General features: G+C 40.0%; 1 protein-coding gene across 5 annotated transcripts in view; it reads right to left on the reverse strand.

Annotated features, from left to right (window-relative positions):
• Window positions 1–584: 584 nt before the first annotated feature.
• sty (sprouty signaling antagonist) overlaps window positions 585–19,292 on the reverse strand; it is a 56,055-nt gene continuing 37,347 nt past the window's right edge. For 3 of the 5 annotated variants that reach the window (XM_074106713.1, XM_074106718.1, XM_074106707.1), the window contains exons 2-3: window positions 14,762–14,805; window positions 585–1,377 (exon numbers count right to left, since the gene is read on the reverse strand). In XM_074106713.1, coding sequence (XP_073962814.1) covers window positions 679–1,320 — 642 coding nt within the window. In that variant the 5' untranslated portion in view covers window positions 1,321–1,377; window positions 14,762–14,805 and the 3' untranslated portion in view covers window positions 585–678. Of the gene's footprint in view, window positions 1,378–5,509; window positions 5,821–5,840; window positions 6,123–14,761; window positions 14,806–19,292 lie in introns of those variants that run through there. The other 2 variants (XM_074106698.1, XM_074106727.1) reach the window with 2 other exon arrangements.

Below are 19,292 nucleotides of genomic sequence, written 5' to 3' on the forward strand. Positions count from 1 at the left end.
TGCAATAGTAATGCTTTGTTTGCTTAGTAGGCATATCAATTGCATTACCTATTATGTGCTTTTAAAAATGTACTAGTAACACATTCATGTTGTAACTACTTGTCTGATTGAATGTTGTGTCAACAACATACAACTTATTAACAATAATTATTCCAGAAGTGTATTGACGAGGAACAGAAAAACAAACATAATGTAGTAAACATTCGTATTTATAATATAATGTTGTCGTTTTATTTACAAATAAATACAAATTCAGTTAATAAATAAATGGTAAATTATCTACATCTTAATAAGTATGTTTTATATCTCATTTCTTAATCTTCTCTGAATTCATTTCGAATCCAAAATACTAACGTTAACGTTTTCTTATGACACGTTACGGTCTCAAGAAAATTTGAGACTTTCGGCGTTCGGGCGACACGTTCACGTACATTCACACTATACAACTATATTTACAAGGTACTCGTAGACGTTCACTCAGCGAGCGCGGGGCGGCGTCGCGGCGTCGCCCGCGCCCAGTCTTTGCTCCCCGCGCCACGCACTCACTCGGCCGACACAGCTCACTGAGTCACTCCCGCGCGGCCCGAAGCACTCCGCTCGCCAATAAATATTTGTACAACACGGACGCGAGCGCGCCCTCGCCTGGCGCTTCGGAGCGCGCGGCGGCCCACGGCGGGACTAGATAATACTGGACAGCCGCGGCGGAGGCTCGGGGCAGCGGCAGCCGGAGCGGCGGCAGCGCGCGTACGCCGCCGCACCGGCCGCCGCGCAGCCGCGCAGTGGCCAGTACAGCCACAGGCACGGCAGCGGCACCGCCAGCGCGCCCACGCACGCCAGCCGCGGCCCGCACGCGCACGGCTCGCCCGCCTCCTCCTCGCCGCTCCCGCAGTGGTAGAACAGCGCCTTCACGCAGCACATGCACGACGCGTAGTCGACGCACGCCTCGGCGCTGCACAGGCAGCTGCCGCACAGCCAGCGCGACGGCAGCGGCCGCGGCCGCGCGCACTGCTCGCAGCGGCAGCGGCCGCAGCTCTCGCACACGATCGAGTCGGCCGCCAGGGCGCCGGCGCGCCGCTTGTCGGCCGCGGCGGCCGGCTGCGTCGTCACCGGTTTGAGCGGCTGCGAGGCGGCCGCGTGGCCGGCCGTCGGGGCGGCGTGCGGCCGCCGCGGGGCTTCCACGTACGCATTGCGCTCTCGCTCAGTCTCCGGTCGTGGCCGCAGCAATGAAACGGTGGGCTGGCGCGCGCCCGTCGGCCTGTGGACGCGCGCCGCCGGCTTGGGCGGCCGGGGCGGCGCCGCCGGCCCGCCATACTCATCCATCGAGTCCGGCTAACGGCTCTCCGGGCCGTCGCCTTCCTGTTCCCTCATCGTCCCCACCTGCGGAAAAGCGAAATGCTTTTATTAGTCATGCTGTAAAATAATAATATTATCTATATGAGATAGATCACGTTTATACAATCATTCATTCAATTGAGTACATGTGATGGCATGGGGATTAGCGATCTTCTTATGACGTGGGTATTAATAGCAGGTTTGATTTTATTGATTTGCTACGTAATCAATAATGTCAGGGTGCATTAAAAGTTCGAGAAAACCCTAACATCAGCAAATCTTACTACGCGAAATGTTCGGCAATATTTGCCATTTTAGACCTCAAAATAAAAACTTAAAGCGTACCTACTTAGTTACACTTATTAATTTTTTTAAGCAATTCTAGTTCGGAGAAGAGATGTAAGCTTTATGTTGGCAATACTAGTTGTGCTCTGCTTCTTTTAAAGTTTTAATATTATCTTACTGAAAACCATTTCGGATTAAGTTGTGTTAAAACACTTAAAGCAAGCTTAAGTTGTGTCGTTGTGTGTTATATTGAGGAAATTTAGAAAAAACACTGAAGGGCTATTCTTTTATATAACTAACCTGCTACATTCGATCTTCCAGGCCGGTATTTTTTTTAAACGAGACACATATTTAATCTACATATACTATATAATTATGTTGTTTGTAAAACAATTAAAATACAAATATTATGTGTAATTTGTTCACTATTCCTTACGAAACATAATCCTAACATAGGCTAACGATGAAATAAGTAACTCACTCAACTTTATTTATAGATAACCACGTGGTTATAGTACTTGAAGCTTACCAAGTTCGATAAAATTAAATATCAATAGACGAGATAAATTAGCTGGATTGATATAGTTATGAAAAATGCTTCGTCATTGTAGTAAACTTCGTCAATATAAATTACTTGCAGTCTTTATCGCATGTGCTTTTAGGATTGTTTTTCTGACATTCATTGCAAAATTAGGTCCAAAATACTGAACTTTCTTGCATACATATTTAAGGCATGTTTTACTAATGATGTTGGAACAATAATCTGATTGATAGTTATTTGGAATAAGTTTATTTTTCTAAATTTTCACATAAGTACGACGGTATGTGTATCAGTTATTGCGTGAATGTAGTTGTTTGCTAATTGTTTTTGCCGTTAGGATGCCATAACCATAAACATAATGGACTTTACGGCCAGCTGTTTATAGTAAAATGTGCGTCTTCACTTCGTACAATCAAGTTATTGTTACTTAGTTTATATTTTAGTCACCAGTGAGTTTCGTGAATATATATCATGACATGATGTGCTTTTGAAAAAGAATATTCAATGTCCGTCAATTCGGGTAATGTTTGACACCAACCTCCAAAATGAACTATTGAGTAATTGAATCGTCGTAGGTACGTAACTTTGTTGAATACTAAATGAGCTTAGAATTTATCTGCAGATTACAAGGAGATAAAAATAGAGAATGACCATGAAACACACGTGTCGCATAACAATTGATACATATCCGTATTTAAGTTCACTCGTATATGTATGTATTTGTTAACAAATGTGATAACTCCATGGCCACAGTCCATGGCTAAACAAATAAACGCCAACAACACTACGCTACGAGTGAAATTAATTTAAGCGACAAATTATTTTAATATGCTGGTTATTCTTCTGTTGATTAACTTCAGAGGATAGGCCAATACACATGAACTTATGCAATCCATACTAATATTATAAATGCGAAAGTGTGTGTGTTTGTATGTTTGTACGTCTTTCAGGCCGAAACGGAGCGACGTATCGACGTGATTTTTGGCATAGAGATAGTTTTTGGGTAGCAGTGACATAGGCTACTTTTATCCCGAAAAAAATGCACAGTTCCCGAGGGAACAGCGCGCGATAATCGAATTTCACGCGGGCGAGGCCGCGGGCAAAAGCTAATGAACTTATAAGTATAGGTATGTTTAGATAAGAATAGAGGAAGCGGGCAGTGGGCTGATCATACTTTTGATAGGGTCAGTTAAAGCCTAATCAAGAAAAAGAATAGAGGAAGCGGGCAGTGGACTGATCATACTTTTGATTGGGTCACTTGAAGCCTAATTAAGAAAAAGAATAGAGGAAGCGGGTAGTGGGCTGATCATACTTTTGATAGGGTCAGTTGAAGCCTAATCAAGAAAAAGTATAGAGGAAGCGGGCAGTGGGCTGATCATACTATTGATAGGGTCAGTTGAAGCCTAATCAAGAAAAAGAATAGAGGAAGCGGGCTGTGGGCAAATCATACTTTTGCTAGGGTCAGTTTCGAAGCATAATCAAGAAAAAGATATAATTGATTGGTCCACTCGTTGTAAAACTGCAGTGAGTTATTGACTAATCACGTAAGTTATTTAGATTTTTTTTTGATTTGGCACATACCTACTATGCTACAACAGCCTTTAGTTTTTTTTTTATTTCAAAGTAAAAAAAGTTTCTGCTAAATACATATGTAGGTAATAGGTATTATCAGTAAAATATCACGATGTTAGATTTTATCACGACAAATCTACAAATGAATAGTAAATATACAACTTTATAGCTACCTAGCTATATCGGCTTTCTTAACCAGTAATTAATTATTCCATGATACATTTGCGTTAAGAAAACTGTAATTAGGTAAGTACGTATTTATATCCCCTTTACGTTTGACGAAACATGATAGTGGAAATCTTGAATTTGAAATCCATTATTTCATAGAAGATTATATTGATATTCTCAAAAATCAATCGTAAGAGATAATGTAGCAGGATTTTGTGTACCTGCCTACTAACAATGAACGCACTCGCCCTGCTAATTCTTGATGTAATTACTGCATTGTTTTGTTTCATCATGATTCATATCAAAATAACCATGGATATCTAACTAAACAAACCAATAACCTATTCTGTATCCTAGTGTACTTAATACAAGTTTTTCTCTCTAGTTGTTCATTAAAGAAATCTAGGTATTTGATGATCATTCAGCTCTAAGCCAAAGAAATATTTAATAAGTTGATTTTAAATTCTTCTCAACAGGAATTGTTTTGAAAATTATTCAGTTTACCAACGTCATTATCTGCACAATGTCAAAGAAGGAAGAGAATGGTGTAAGAGAATTAACTTGAAATTCTTCCTGAAAAACTTAGAAAGCTACGTTTGGGATCAATTGTTATCTTATACCAACTAAATCAGCTGTTAAGTGTTCAGTAAATTCCATCAGTTCAGTTCAAACGAAAGTATTCACTTTAACGTTCTTGTACAAAGAATGCACTGGACCTTCATATTAGGTGTAGAACGGTTATTTAGAAACCGGATTTCTTGGTTTTAGTAATTGAGCGCTTCTTATCTCCCACCCTTTTGGATGGAATCGAGAGTTTTCTGGGATCCATATTTGGGTTATATTTCTAACTTCCGCCAAACACTGCTTTTATGATTTGAACACCACTAATCAAGTATTATTATTGGAACCACTTTAACACAGCAATATGTGTATTTGTTTTGTGTCTAAATGTAACTGCTATCGGCAAACTTCGTTACAAGATATTAACAGCAATGATAGCTTATATTGTTTACATTACTTTTTATCGGCGACATTATTTCGAATTTTATGCTCTGTATTAAAGATATCGCTGGAATTAGCTCACTGATTGCTCTTATTAAAGGTTGTTATAAATGTATTGCCAACGTCATTTTGTTGGTGCTGGCCAAGCCCAGCTGATTCATAAATGAACTCTTACGAGTAGCAAGTTTGTTTACATTCTCACGGCAATGTAATGTTTCATTATATCCAGGAAATTGTAGTAATATTTTAAAACCCTTCACAATTTATATTCGTCAAGAATAGTCGTAGAGAATTTATACACGTTATAAATTCATTTGGGTAGCTGAGTGTACGGCAAATCATCGGTAATAACATGTTAGATGAGGTTGGGAACGTTCTCGCTCGAGCCCGAGAGCACGTGTGGCGGCCGGACGGCTGCGCGAGCGACGCGAGGCGACGCTCCTCGTCATTCATGTTACTTCGATTTCATTGCATTCCATGTAATCTCATCCTACGCGCGACTACGTGATTTACTCAAACACTGTGTCGGTTTGGCTCTCATTCGCCGCGTAGAGCTGTCTCTCCCGTGGGCGAGTGTCCCACGTCATAATGCCATGTACATGTACTTACAAAACGGACGTTCCACGGTCACACATCTCCTACACATCGCTTCACAAGGGCACTCGGGCCAACTGGCCTCACACACAACACTGCTCCTCGGAGCTCAATGAGCGGACGGAGCGGAGCCCTACCGCACCGAAACCGCGCCAGAAGATTCACTGACACACTAAAATACGGCTGAACCACCGAATTTCGGTAGCGCAAATCCACAGGAAGGTTCATAAGACCGGCGCGGTTCGGAGCGGCAGGCACCTGGCGCGGGCGGGGGGCGGCCCACGCACCGGCCTCGATTCTCGTCCGCCCGCCGCGCGGTTATCACTGCAATATGGCCGCTACTCACTTCCTCGGTGAAGTTCTTCGTTGATTTCTACTCCTGATCTCGATGACGGCGTTTTTTGTTACCGTTCCGAACTCGTGCGGGTTCACTGCACTTATTCTTATACACATTTTAATGGAAAACCGGGAGCGCTAGCGCTACGCTCCGACGAAACGACCGTTCCGTTCGCTGGCACATTCCGCACTGGCGTCGGGCGCGGGTGCGGGTCGGCGGGAGAGGCCGCGCTCCCTCCGCCTCTCTCCACGCCGCCGCCCGCGCCTTGCCTTTTTATGAATGGAAGGCGGCCATACTGAATGAACCGCGTACACGGAGCGGTTGGCCGCTATTTTCGCGGGCGAGCGGCGTTAGGGGTTCGGGGGGGGAGGCCGGAAGCGGGCTGCGAGCGCTCGCGGTGCCAAATTTTGCGGCGCGGGCGGCGGCAGCGGATGTGCTCGTTTACCAAGCTTCCGGCGAGATCCCCCCGCGCAGCCGCATCCGGGAATTGGGTTTCCGGTCGGCGAGAGTCGCGCCACTGAGATACCGCCCACTTTCGTCCTGCATAGGCTGTGCACACACGCCGTTAAAGAACCTACATAATTTCCGATTTAAGGGAATGTAGGTAGGTACGCCACTTCGTAACGTTTCCGAAAACTTTAATCGTTGTTAGTACTACGTACGTACGAATGCAGATAATTAACCTACATATTTCTAATCTGACGTTGCTCTGTTAATGTCTGTCCACTCTATAGTAAAGTGCGGGCACAATTGGCATAGTTAGCACGTACGATATACACATAAGTAGCACGGTTTCCATTCACTTGTATATTTCGGTGCGTAGCGGGCGAGGGGCGTAGACGTCGCCGACGACGGCTGCTGTTATCGCGGCGGTAATTTTTGCAAGGTTGCAGCGACAATGAGGCGTTTGTGCACGCGAGCCGTCTCTGTGTCAAGGACGTGCGATAACGCCACGCCGCACCGCGTCTGTCACACAATCCATTACCACTCACCCGACACTTCGATACTGATTTGGACATCAAACTTCCCACATGCGACTCAATTTCATTCAAGTTATTCAACTATGTGTCCGAGCAAATTGTTAGCTGATTTCTAACATAAGGAAAAACTAATCAGGTACAACTGCTTGAGATTCAAAACAAGATACTGGCTTAGCGTTTTAGTTTTTAGGTACTCCGGCTATGAATAGTTCACTCATATATATCTGCGCAAGTACTTTTTGTGAACTTACGCTAGTCTTCTAAAGAATGGAGTAACATCATACAATACAATTTCGGTTGTTTCATCATTTGTACAATTTCCGGTGTTTGAGCGGAAATATTAGTGCAGTAATTTGAATAGACTAAGCAGCCGATGGGAAAACTTTCGTAGAAAATAAGTTATGTATTCACGGAGCTAGAACAAAGGGCTCGGCCGTCGCTGCAACCGTGAATGGAACGAAAGAATCACTTTATCTCCACAAAAAAAGAGTCCTCTACCTGACCATACCCATTCGGTTTAAATTCTATTGTTAAAATGCAGTCGCCACATAACAGACCATACAGGCGTTCGTTGAAATTCTGTCCCATTTAGGTATGTTGAGTACTTACTTGTAATAATCGTGTATACATGACATGTCTGGAAGTTAGCCCTGCGGGACCTTGCAAGATTTTAATCAAAATAAATAAGTAACTTGCCAAACAACTTCACTGCCTATCTGAAAAAAATGGGTTTCGGATTTACATCTTAAAACAGGATACCTGCATGATTAAATACAGAATGAGGTATCTACTCGTATGTATGTCCGACATGTCTGAGGTAGTTTTATTATAGTTTTGATTTATAATTAACTGACTTTTTAAAGAGCTATCTAATTTAGTTTTACATATCATTATTCATCATTATTGATCCTTGTGATGTGTATCTGATGGGCATTGTGCTGATAATTTTGAAAGTAACTTTTTTTTTACAGAACTAAATGCAAGAAGTTGTTAACATTTTCAACATTCGAGTGTGTACACATTTTTATTTAAATAATACCGTAATGGGAGCAATGTTCCATTAATCGGCGGTAAAGTGGCACGATGTACCCTGTCTTTTCTGTTTTGACTACGATGGTCAGTCATCACATCACTATCGCTATCGTACCAGAGGAAGTAGGTAGTTTACGAAAATAACGTACGAGATCACAGGATCTGGTGAAGCATTATCTCTTACTCCGGTTTATGATTACTGGTAAAAACAGTCTACTTTATCAACGAACACATTCAGTAAAATAACCCAACAAAATGTTATCATCTATGTAAATAAGGATACCGACATAGCCCGAAGAATTGCGGGAAAAAGTGGCAGTGGGCGGGGCACATTGCTCGCAGGACTGATGGCCGATGGGGTCAAAAGTTTCGCCCACGGACCGGGAGACGAGCTGTCGGTAGGCCTCCAACAAGATGGAGCGACGACCTGGTTAAGATCGCGGGATCGCGGTGGATGCGGAAAGCACAAGAGTCTGAGTGGAGAGCCTTGGGGAGGCCTATGTCCAGCAGTGGACGTCTTTCGGCTGACATGATGATGTAATTATTCATGCTGAAATATTAAGATTTTGACGTATTTACGAATAGTATACACGCGTATTTTCCCTATAAAAATCTCGACTAAAAATATACCTTTTCAATTTTAATTTAGACGACCGGATGGCCAAGTGGTTGAAGAACCTGACTACGAAGCTTGAGGTCCCGGGTTCGATTCCCGGCCGGGGCAGATATTTGTGTGAATAACACGAATGTTTGTTCTCTCATGTTTAATATCTATTTAAGTATGTATTTATCTATATGTACGTTTAACCGTTGCCTAGTATCCATAGCACAAGCTTTGCTTAGTTTGGGACTAGGTCAATGGGTGTCAAGTGTCCCATGATATTTATTATTTATTTATTTATTATTTGCCAAAAAGCAATAGTCCCGTTTCCGATAAAAGCCCCATTTAGAACTTGCATGTGAGTGCGTTACATTGCGGAATATTGAGGAACAATGAATTCAGTTGATAAAACTATTTAGGTAATACTTCATGTTCACCATCTATGTTCATGTACTTCATCTTTATTATATTATGTTTACTTTTCAATGCAGTTTCATTTTCAAGTTACAAACTTCCAAGCATCTGATTGAATTGCTGAAGTTGATCGTAACTTGACGCCGGACATGAACAATGGAAACGACAATGGTGGCCTAAATGGTAAGTGAAAATGACACCAACTCACTTTGTACTTATGCTACGACATTGTGTCTTTCATGGAAATGATTAAGCTGATAGTTTCTCGAAATCATGACATTTCTCAAAACTTAACATCATGCGACTTCCAACCAGGCACTTTGCTAAGCCAGTTAGATGCATTTTAACCCTTCAATAAAAGCAAACTCGGGCCGAAAAAAAAAACAAGGGCTTTTAATACAAAAGCATTCAAGTTGCGAATCGACCATTTGGAAGTTTTTCACGGTTTGATTAGAGGTCTATACAGGATGTCTCTGAACATAGCGCTTTAAATTCAAGGTTCGATTCTACTCACGAAACTACTACTTTTGTTTTAACATTTTCAAAAAACTTAAATTTAGATCATTTATTGGCCCTCAAAGTTCAATTGTTAAATCAGTGTATCAGACATGGCGGTGTTATCGCTGTCTCTTGGTACGGGGGCTTTGAAATAATTTTTGTCATTTATTTGACATCCGATAAACATTTATCAATGTGCCGTAAATTTACGAGTAGTATTGTGTCACATACATACATATGAAAAAAACGAAATTAACAGTAGCCATGTTTTTAAAAAGTAACTCAGATCGGACTAGAATCGAACCCTGAATTTAAAACCCCATGGTCAGAGACTCCCTGCATAGTTTTTACAGCTACTCAATTACTGTACGAAGAAGAGTTCTTTCTCGTGTCGATGTTGGCGTTATAATCACTGCCCACTCGATAGAAATCAGGTTTCATTTGTTATTCTGGAGGCGAAGGCGGTGCCACGGCCCAAAACGGAAGCGACGCACTTTCCATCCGCTATCGCCTGCACCTATCCATTTAAAGTCGATCCTATCGGTTTTAAAACTTTAATACACCTCTACGAAATTTATATTTCGACCACATTTAATGTTTCATTCTTAAATTAAATAAAGTATTATTTTGAATTGACGTGCGACTATTATTTCCTAAAGGTAGATGCTTACCGAATTTTAGAAAGAGCGAGGGATCAATGAAGTTAAGACACCATTTTAATATTAATTTTGCTAATGCCAGACTTGTAATGCATATTGAAACGAAAAGTGAATAAGTAAGTACCTAATTATTTTAGAGATATCCAGTGAGAAAGGTCGATGTACTTTACTGCAACGCTCCCTGCAATTCGAGCATTATCAAAATGATCTTCAAGGAAGTTGTAAGTAAATAACCTTAATAATTCAAACAAATATCCGAATGATTTCCCACTATACGTAACTGTTAACACAATAAAAAAAGCGGCGAAGTGCAAGTCGGACTCGCCCATGAAGGGTTCCGTAGCAGCAAGGAACATAATATAAAAGTTTCCTTTACTTTACGATTTATGACGTATTAAAAAAAACGACTGACTGGATCTCGTTCAAACCAATTTTCGGTGGAAGTTTGCATGGTCATCATCCCATCATCCCAGCCTATATACGTCCCACTGCTGGGCACAGGCCTCCTCTCAGAACAAGAGGGCTTGGGCCATAGTTCCCACGCGGGCCCAGTGCGGATTGGGAACTTCACACAGACCATTGAATTGCTTCGCAGATTTGTGCAGGTTTCCTCACGATGTTTTCCTTCACCGCAAAGCTCGTGGTAAATTTCAAATGTAATTCCGCACATGAATTTCGAAAAACTCAGAGGTGCGAGCCGGGGTTTGAACCCACGACCCTCTGCTTGAGAGGCGATAGGTCAAACCACTAGGCCACCACGGCTTTTTAGTTTGCATGGTAATGTACATCATATATTTTTTTTAGTTTTATCATTCTCTTATTTTAGAAGTTACAGGGGGTGAACACACATTTTACCACTTTGGAAGTGTCTCTCGCACAAAATATTCAGTTTAGAAAAAAAAAATATAAACCTCAACTCAATATCAATTTTGAAGACCTATCCATAGATACCCATATCCATATCCATAGATACACGTATGGATTTGATGAAAAAAAATTTTTGAGTTTCAGTTCTAAGTATGGGGAACCCCCAAAATTTATTGTTTTTTTTTTCTATTTTTGTGTGAAAATCTTAATGCGGTTCACAGAATACATCTATTTACCAAGTTTCAACATTATAGTTCTTATAGTTTCGGAAAAAGTGGCTGGCTGTGACATACGGACGGACAGACAGACAGGCAAAAGGGTTTCGTTTTTTGCCATTTGGCTACGGAACCCTAATAAAACGAACATCGCTCGCTTCATTTATATCTATATTACGAAATAAATTGTCTATTTACACAGAGATGATAAATAGTATTGTTTTGAACATTAATTATCTTTCGCGAGTTTGAGGGTTGATAAACAGTTCGTTTAAGAGAGCTGTTTGTCTAAATTTACTATCATATATACTCAAATCGTTTGATAATTGTACTGTGGCACCAGAAGTGCCTATGATGAAAAATAATACCGGATGTTTACTGTACCGATGATAAAGGAAACATGAATGAGCTCCGTACACAACAGGGCCGTGAATTATATACCTACTTTTGTACATACATGCGTATCGTATCAGATTAATTAGTTTATCTGGGTAAGAACGCAGAGAATACTACCTACGCAAAAAATCAATTTCTCCTACTTACAAAAGACCACTTGGGATATCGAACCCAAAATACAATATTCAATTCATTGAATTTAATTATTGCTTTGAGGAAAACGTTGTTGTTTATAATAAAGGATTGGTTTAATTTATATATTTCTTATTAAACATATTCAACGAATTTATATCATGAACACCAAAAAAAGAAAGAATTAGTTAAGAGACAAATCAACAATTCTCTAAAAAAAATATGAATACCTACCTAGTTACGTAGGAACTGATACGCGGAGCGTAGGTATTTGTTTGGTTGTACACACTTATATAACGACTAAGAGATAAATGACCCGCTAGTGCTAGCAGATACCCACAGCAATAAGTATTTTTAATTAATCGAATAATATGAAGTGGAGTTACGTAAGAGCTAGAGCGGAGGACCTCTTTGAATGGACGGTTGTCGCGTTCGGTTCGACCCATTCATGGCACAACACACAGTCATCGCCGGTGACCTTAGCCGTACCCAGTGCGATTATTAGTAGGCAGAACGCCGGCGGATGTGTGTAGTAGCGAATATTTTGCGCGTGCAATTGATGTAATAAAGCACATTCTTGTGTGCTGACGTTTTTGTGAGTTTATCCCGGACTCGAAACGAAACGTAACCATAATAGTTGAAATTGGTGATTAAATAAATTCCACGTAGCGGTCGAAGGAGGGCGTGCAAGCCGCAACGGCGAGGTGTGGACGCGCAGAGGCGGTCGACCTTCCGTGAGGCCGTCTCCGCCGCGGCCCGCGGCCCGCGGCCCGAGCCCATCGCATCGGTTGCCAGGCCGGTACCCTACCACGTGGATAACTCGACTCAAAACATCGTAACTTGCATGCCACTCGGCACTTAAACCGATGCCGTTCGGTGCGTTTATTTGCTTTAATGCAAATTTGGACTGTTGGAGTAATAGTTTAGTTGGATAAGATTGTGAATGTAAGTAAAAAAAAAGATAGCTAAAAAATATACCTGCTTAGACTGTTACTACATTTAAAAAACTATTTTAATTCAAAGTACATATCTGTATGTGTTATAAAAACAAGTACATATCATAATGACACATTATAGAACCTATGTATATTTTTTAATAGGTATTTCATTCAATATTACGGAAAACGTTTACCAGACTACTTAAACGTTAAATTAGGAATCTGATAACGGCACAATTCAAATGACTAAATAATTCCGGCCAACAAAAATCAATCCGTTCCACTCAGTATGCAAATTTTCGCTTGACTAATTAATGAAACAAGTGGAGATATTCTAATAAACAGTTCCACATACCATTATAGTAATTAGATAGGTATCCGTCAGGCCATATAAATCATTCTGTAGTTCATTAATGTTTAATCAGCTATAAACTTTTTATTTACTCGCAGATGACCATTAATAGTGTTAATGGAATGGGTGATAAAATTAAATATCAGGAGTTTTGAATGCAACCTGAATATGCCACCGTTGGATGTAGCCCCACATTCCGTGATTAAATTGTTTTAGAAAATATTCTAAGCGTGATGTTAACCGAAGTCAAGTCACCAATGGTATCACGATGACGCGTCAGATTTTAAAGCAACTTTATATGTTGTTACTGGATTTTTGCACATACAATTATAATCGCAAAGTTTATTTGCCACGTCTTTATTATGATTCCACCAATGAATCACGAAATCACAGGGAATCTTCCCATCAAAACTGGCTCAAATTTCTTGCAAGTCTGAGTTTGAAAGCCATAATTTGTTTAGCCCAGACGAGTCAGAGGCGCCATTAAAACCAATCAGCCAATATGATAATAGGTTAATATCGCAGCACGCAACTCTTATCCTCACAAATTCATTCCGCGAGAACAATCCTTCGCTCTTTTCCCACATTCACTATTTTCTGAGAAAGTTTAACAGCGCAATTACCTCATCTGCAATATTTATGATTTTCAGTGAATTTTGCTATCGTTCTGCTGATTTTTCTTTTTTTAATTTATCACTTCGTCTAGAGTTGTAGCATTAGCATGGGAATGAATTACTGTTATTCTTGTCTTGATCTTCTTACGTTCACATGGTGAATATCGGATTTGATATGATACTGTCGATGAATGTTGGATGCCAGGAGCTAAAGGACTTACTCTAAGGTGGTGGTACTCATGGAACCAAAATAAATCTATCTTTCTTTCTTTTTCTTAAAGCCTACTTTAACCAAAAGTTCCTTATGGATGTGCGGTTAAACTAGGAACGTAATTATTTTCTTGAGGTCCCTACCTTTTCTTTAGTCCTAATCTGTAATTAATTACTGTCACCTCCGACTCCGACTGAGGATGTTAATATCTGAATATACTTAGTGGCTGAACTTTGGTAAGTCTTAATAATATCTTTGTGAAAACGATTTTTAAAAAGTATTGCAATAATACACATCTTAACTGATCGTAACAGAAATACAAGTTAAGCATATTACTTTTTTAAAAGCAAACTTAATCTCACTTTGCACGCTTTGCAGAATTATTTATATACATACATATACCTAATGTCCAAAGATGCCATATGCTACTATAACAACTCACAAATACAAATAAACCTAAAATCCAAGGTATAATCCCTTATATTGTACGAGTACATCATCCGGCCTTTACATGCACCTCAGCAATATAAATTCGACACTATTATCAGTGCAATTTCGCACGTCTGCTCCAACTGGTACAATCCAACCATCAACATTGCATGGAGACGAAGTGATTTACGCCGTCGTCGGCTAGGTGCGGCGTCGTGGGCGAACGAGTCGCCCACGCGACGCCTGCGCGCGTCGCCGCGAATTCCGAGCCCACCGTAGTCCCAGCCCTGCCCACACCTGCCGGAGACACATGGCAAGCAATGACAGTGTGGGCTTCCAAGCGGCTTTGTGTAACTTGAATTGGTTTGAGGCAGTTTAAAGTATTTAGTTCTGCTATTCCAGCCAGAAACATTGCATTCTACTCTGGCGATATTGCTGCTTTGTCACATGTCATTGCCGTCCGAGCATCACGTGAAAGCTTAATTGATAATAATTCAAAACCTTTGGCTGTATCCCCTTGGACCCTTGTTGGCCCTTTGTTGTTCTAGCCGAGAAATGTTTGATGATACTTAGTTGTCGTCTTGGTACTCACCTACATTGTATGTGGGGTATGACAAAATGTTGATGTCTTCTTTCCTGCAAAAGAAAAACTAATATTAGCTTCTTCGCTTTTCTCACTTTTTCAATATTAAGTACTAGATTCGATTGACACAACTACTTATTGAAATCTTGATTATTGATATATTGTAATTGGGTAGCTAGCGGTTAGGGTATATTATTTCTATGCGTGGGATCAAACAGATTAGGTATACCGACTTTCACGACGACGTACGTTAGAACTAACTAGAATTTCCATCTATACCCTTCAATTTTTTTTCTTTTCCTATAAATTTTTCCTAGTCCCTTAACCCCTCGTATGTTGGAACTAAAAAAGTACTGAATTCTAGTCACAATAGCTGTCTTAATAAACACAAATTCTGCTGACTTAAAAAAGAATACAAAAAGGTAGCCTTAAATTTGGCACATCATATTTGTGTCAGGACATAACGAGGGGTTAAAAGTAAAAAAATAAGGAAAGGATGAAATGCACAGCGAAAAATGTATGTGTGTATGAAATGTAGAGCCAACATGATTTTTTTTTGGTAGCTAAAGTCCAATCACTTATCTCTCTCTCTAATCAATACAATTTTTTTATTCTTTTCATTTTCAATAACCCTTTATAAAAATTACCTACTTTTAGAACTCAGTCATTATAGCGATTAGCTTGGAATACGTGATCTAAATTGTACTAATAAAATGGCATTTTAGAATGTTACTTTTTTAGAATGGCTATCCTAAACTAGATACGAATAGCTAATCGGAGCGGTGTCTGCGTGTCCGTATCTTGCTCAGATTAGAGTGAATAAATACATGCGCGTGACGGTTGCCTCACGAAGGTCAACTTGTAGAATAAGGACAACAAAAACGTTGATTTCAAATAAAAATATTCATCATGAATGAATAAACAATTCCACGTTCATAACGTTAATCAATGAGTTGCATGCAGGCAAGAGTTGGAGTCGATGTCGAGCTCATTGATCGATCGACTCAACAGACACAAACACAAGCGCACGCTATCATTACGGAGAGCGCACATGTAAAGAAAACCGGATGGCTCACACTAGCGCGGTTTGGATGTGTTTGTGCGTGCGTAAAGGATTTCCTACCGCCCCGCGCGCATTCCCCCCCCCCCTCCCGATGCCGTAGACCTGTTGCGCCGCTACCGGAGTTACGCCGCATAGTTACCAGACTTGATATGCCTGCTCTGCGCCCGCGTCGCGCCCCTGCACCCGCGCCCCGAATCGGCACAAGCACAGGGTTACCATTTGTCAGAATTTCGCCTCATATATCTGCCATTTCGAACTCAAGTCAAGCTATTAGTTTAAATTTGTACGCAGTTATCGTGACATATCTAGAGGAAATTGCCTACGATATATCATTTGTTTATAGGCGGAGCAAGATGTACCGGTAACTTTTAATTAATATACCTGTAGTAATAGTGTTATACATACATTACATATTTAGGATTCCGCTACGCAATAAAAATGGAACAGTTCCCCTTTTAGGCTCACTTCGTTGTTCTTCTGATCTGAAGGTCTATAAAACACCCTGTCAGGATCAAGTCATCAAATCCAAATAGGGTAGGTTCTATTAATCTGGAATCATCTAACCAGTAACGAGAAGTAAGGTATCACGCCACAAGTACTTAGAGGAAATTTTTCGGAAAATTGACAATTTGTAGTCATAATATAAATATAAACAGATGCTTAATAAACTTGTCGGTATTTTGACTACGAAAATGGTAACCCCGCGAAGCACCTTTCGACAAGAGCGTTCTAATATTTTTAATTACGTTAGCACTGCTCATGAAATAGTGCATCTCATCTATTCGATTTTTATTAATATAGGTAGGTACATATGTTCTATTACCGGTTGCAGCAAGTAAAATATTTGACCCGTTCGATTTATAGTCCGCCTAGTGGCAGCAGCCGGATACGTGACATCATGTGATGTTAATTCATTCCAGCGGCGCTATTATTTACCATTATAAATCTTCCAAAGAATCGGTCATTACGATGTCCATTTTATTTTAAAACAATTTTCGAAGAATTTTTATGATACGTGCGGTTTTAAAAGGTGATAATTTTAATTCTAGTGCTCGGGTTGGTGGATGAAATACGTCAATATGTCAGATGTACAGATAAACTGGGGAATTCGATTAAAGGTGATATAGAAATAAGCGTAATGGCACAGTGACATTGGTAATGGGTAGGTGATTTAATAGTTCTCATGTACACTTATTTTTTTTTTTAGAAAAAGGGTAAACAATGTTGACCAGTCTTTTTATTTGAAAAACTTTTTAAAAACCGGCCAAGAGCGTGTCGGACACGCCCAAAATAGGGTTTCGTAGCCATTACGAAAAAATAAAGTCATATTTTTAAAGGATTTCGTATTTTTATATGGAATCTTCCAAGTTTAGGTATATTTTATACTTTAGGCTGCTATTTAAGAGTAAAGCTACTAATAATTCTCAAGCAAACTTAGTCGTTATAGTTTTCCTTGAAAGTTTGATATACTTACTATCATCCTGAATTTTTTCAAATTTTTCTACCCACCGGCTTAGATTTTAGAGGCGGGGGGGGCGCTAAATTTTAATGAAAATTTGCCCTTTAAAGTTGAATATTTTGCAAAGAAATAATTGAATCGGAAAATCATTTTAGCAACCCTCTAATGGTTCTAAAAGACCTATCCAACAATATCCCACACTACAAGATTGGATAACATAAAAAAACACCCCCACTGTACGTCTATGGGCGGTACTCTAAAAAAATATTTTTTTGAATTTTTCATTGTACCATTTTGTCGGCATAGTTTACATTTATATATTCTTGCAAAATTACAGCTTTCTAGCATTGATAGTCCCTGAGCAAAGCCGCGGACGGACAAACAGACAGACAGACATGGCGAAACTATAAGGGTACCGTTTTTGCCATTTTGACTCTGGAACCCTAAAAATCAGTACCTAAGTATTACTATGATACCAAAATCATGTAAATGATCATACGTCCTTGCTAATTGTTACATATTTGCTGTGATTTATTTTTCAAAAGTATTTTTCAATAAAAAGACACGTCAAGATCGCTTACCTTCTTTCTAATGCTAAAAAAACAAGGAAGGAATTGTTAAAATTATCTGGTTCTTAGAAAGTATATTTGAGTTTACCTACTAATCAAGGAAAATAGTTTGAATAATTCAAGTTTTAAATAATGTTCTTTATTGTTTTTTATTTTATTCAAATATGTTGTGAGCTCACGTATTCGTGAGAAAATTATTAGTTTACATTGTAATCAATGACTACTCGTATATGGGCGCTAAAGCCCGCGTACTGGGCTGTTTTGTTGCTATGCCCACGTCTACCTACGTATACTATACAAACTAATAAAGTAAGATGGAGCAAGCCGGCGCTGCCCGCAGGCACTAAGCAGCGCGGTGAAAAAACAGGTAGCACCGTTCCACCGTATCGATCTTTATGTTATTTTTCTTATTTATCTTTTTTATCTGGGCCTCCACTCGCCTCGGACCCGAACGGAAGTTGTAACGATTTTTAATCGTAGCAAGTATCTCGGCTGGCCGGTTCGTTTGGCCGCTTTGGACAACGAGTTTATATCATATTTTTTTGTAAACCACCACCGGAAACTGGCCAGAGAACGTATTGGTCTGGAACAGATATCTTCCATTAGTACGACTGTCTCTCGGTTCTCAGTAAAATGGATAATGAATACTGATAAGGCAAATGATAAAGGAGATCTACAAGACGGTAACAGATCTATATTAGTTCCTAAGTAAATTAAACTATATATATTTTAAGAACCTATAAAAATGTTTTGATGTCTTTTTATTCTGCTTTATGCCAGAACAGATATAATTAATTAAATTGATATCCCATACTTTGAACTCAAAGATTGTTTTCTAACATTTTGAACTTTACCGCTTTCACATCATACTACAAGCCGGTATCAATGTCAGTTGCAGCTGACCCCGTGCATGAGAGACTTTGAATTGCGACGTTGTATTTTTGTAACATTTTTCTGCCAATAGCGAGGCGTGGGTGCGTGATAATGGCCCGAAATATCCACGTTCTCGACGCCCACCCAGCACATCGAGAATATTACACTACAGATAAATAATTATTATCCGACCGTTGCGGACGGATGGCCGCCCGAAAGGAAGCTATCGCATAAGATCAATCGAGTAATTACTATCCTATAAGATACAATTACAGCTCATTTCACTCGTTTTTCTTAAATATTTGAAGAGCTACGCTACTTAAAACTCAAAATTCTATCTTATACTTATCGGAGCTCTCACTGGAAGTGGTCGGTTAGCGCTTGCAAATGGGTAGATTGTTATTTTAGAGGCGACATCCGCCCGCTCGAGCGAACGCAATCAAACGCGCTGAGACGCTAATATTAAAGCACGGGCCACCATTATAACAAAGACTGAAGTTTCATTTACTTACTTAATGAACAGAATGAACACGAATCAATTGTGGATAAGCTACAATAAAATATAGATAATTTGGT

The sequence above is a fragment of the Choristoneura fumiferana genome, chromosome 2 (genome assembly GCF_025370935.1).
Source record: "Choristoneura fumiferana chromosome 2, NRCan_CFum_1, whole genome shotgun sequence".
Lineage (NCBI taxonomy): Eukaryota > Metazoa > Arthropoda > Insecta > Lepidoptera > Tortricidae > Choristoneura > Choristoneura fumiferana.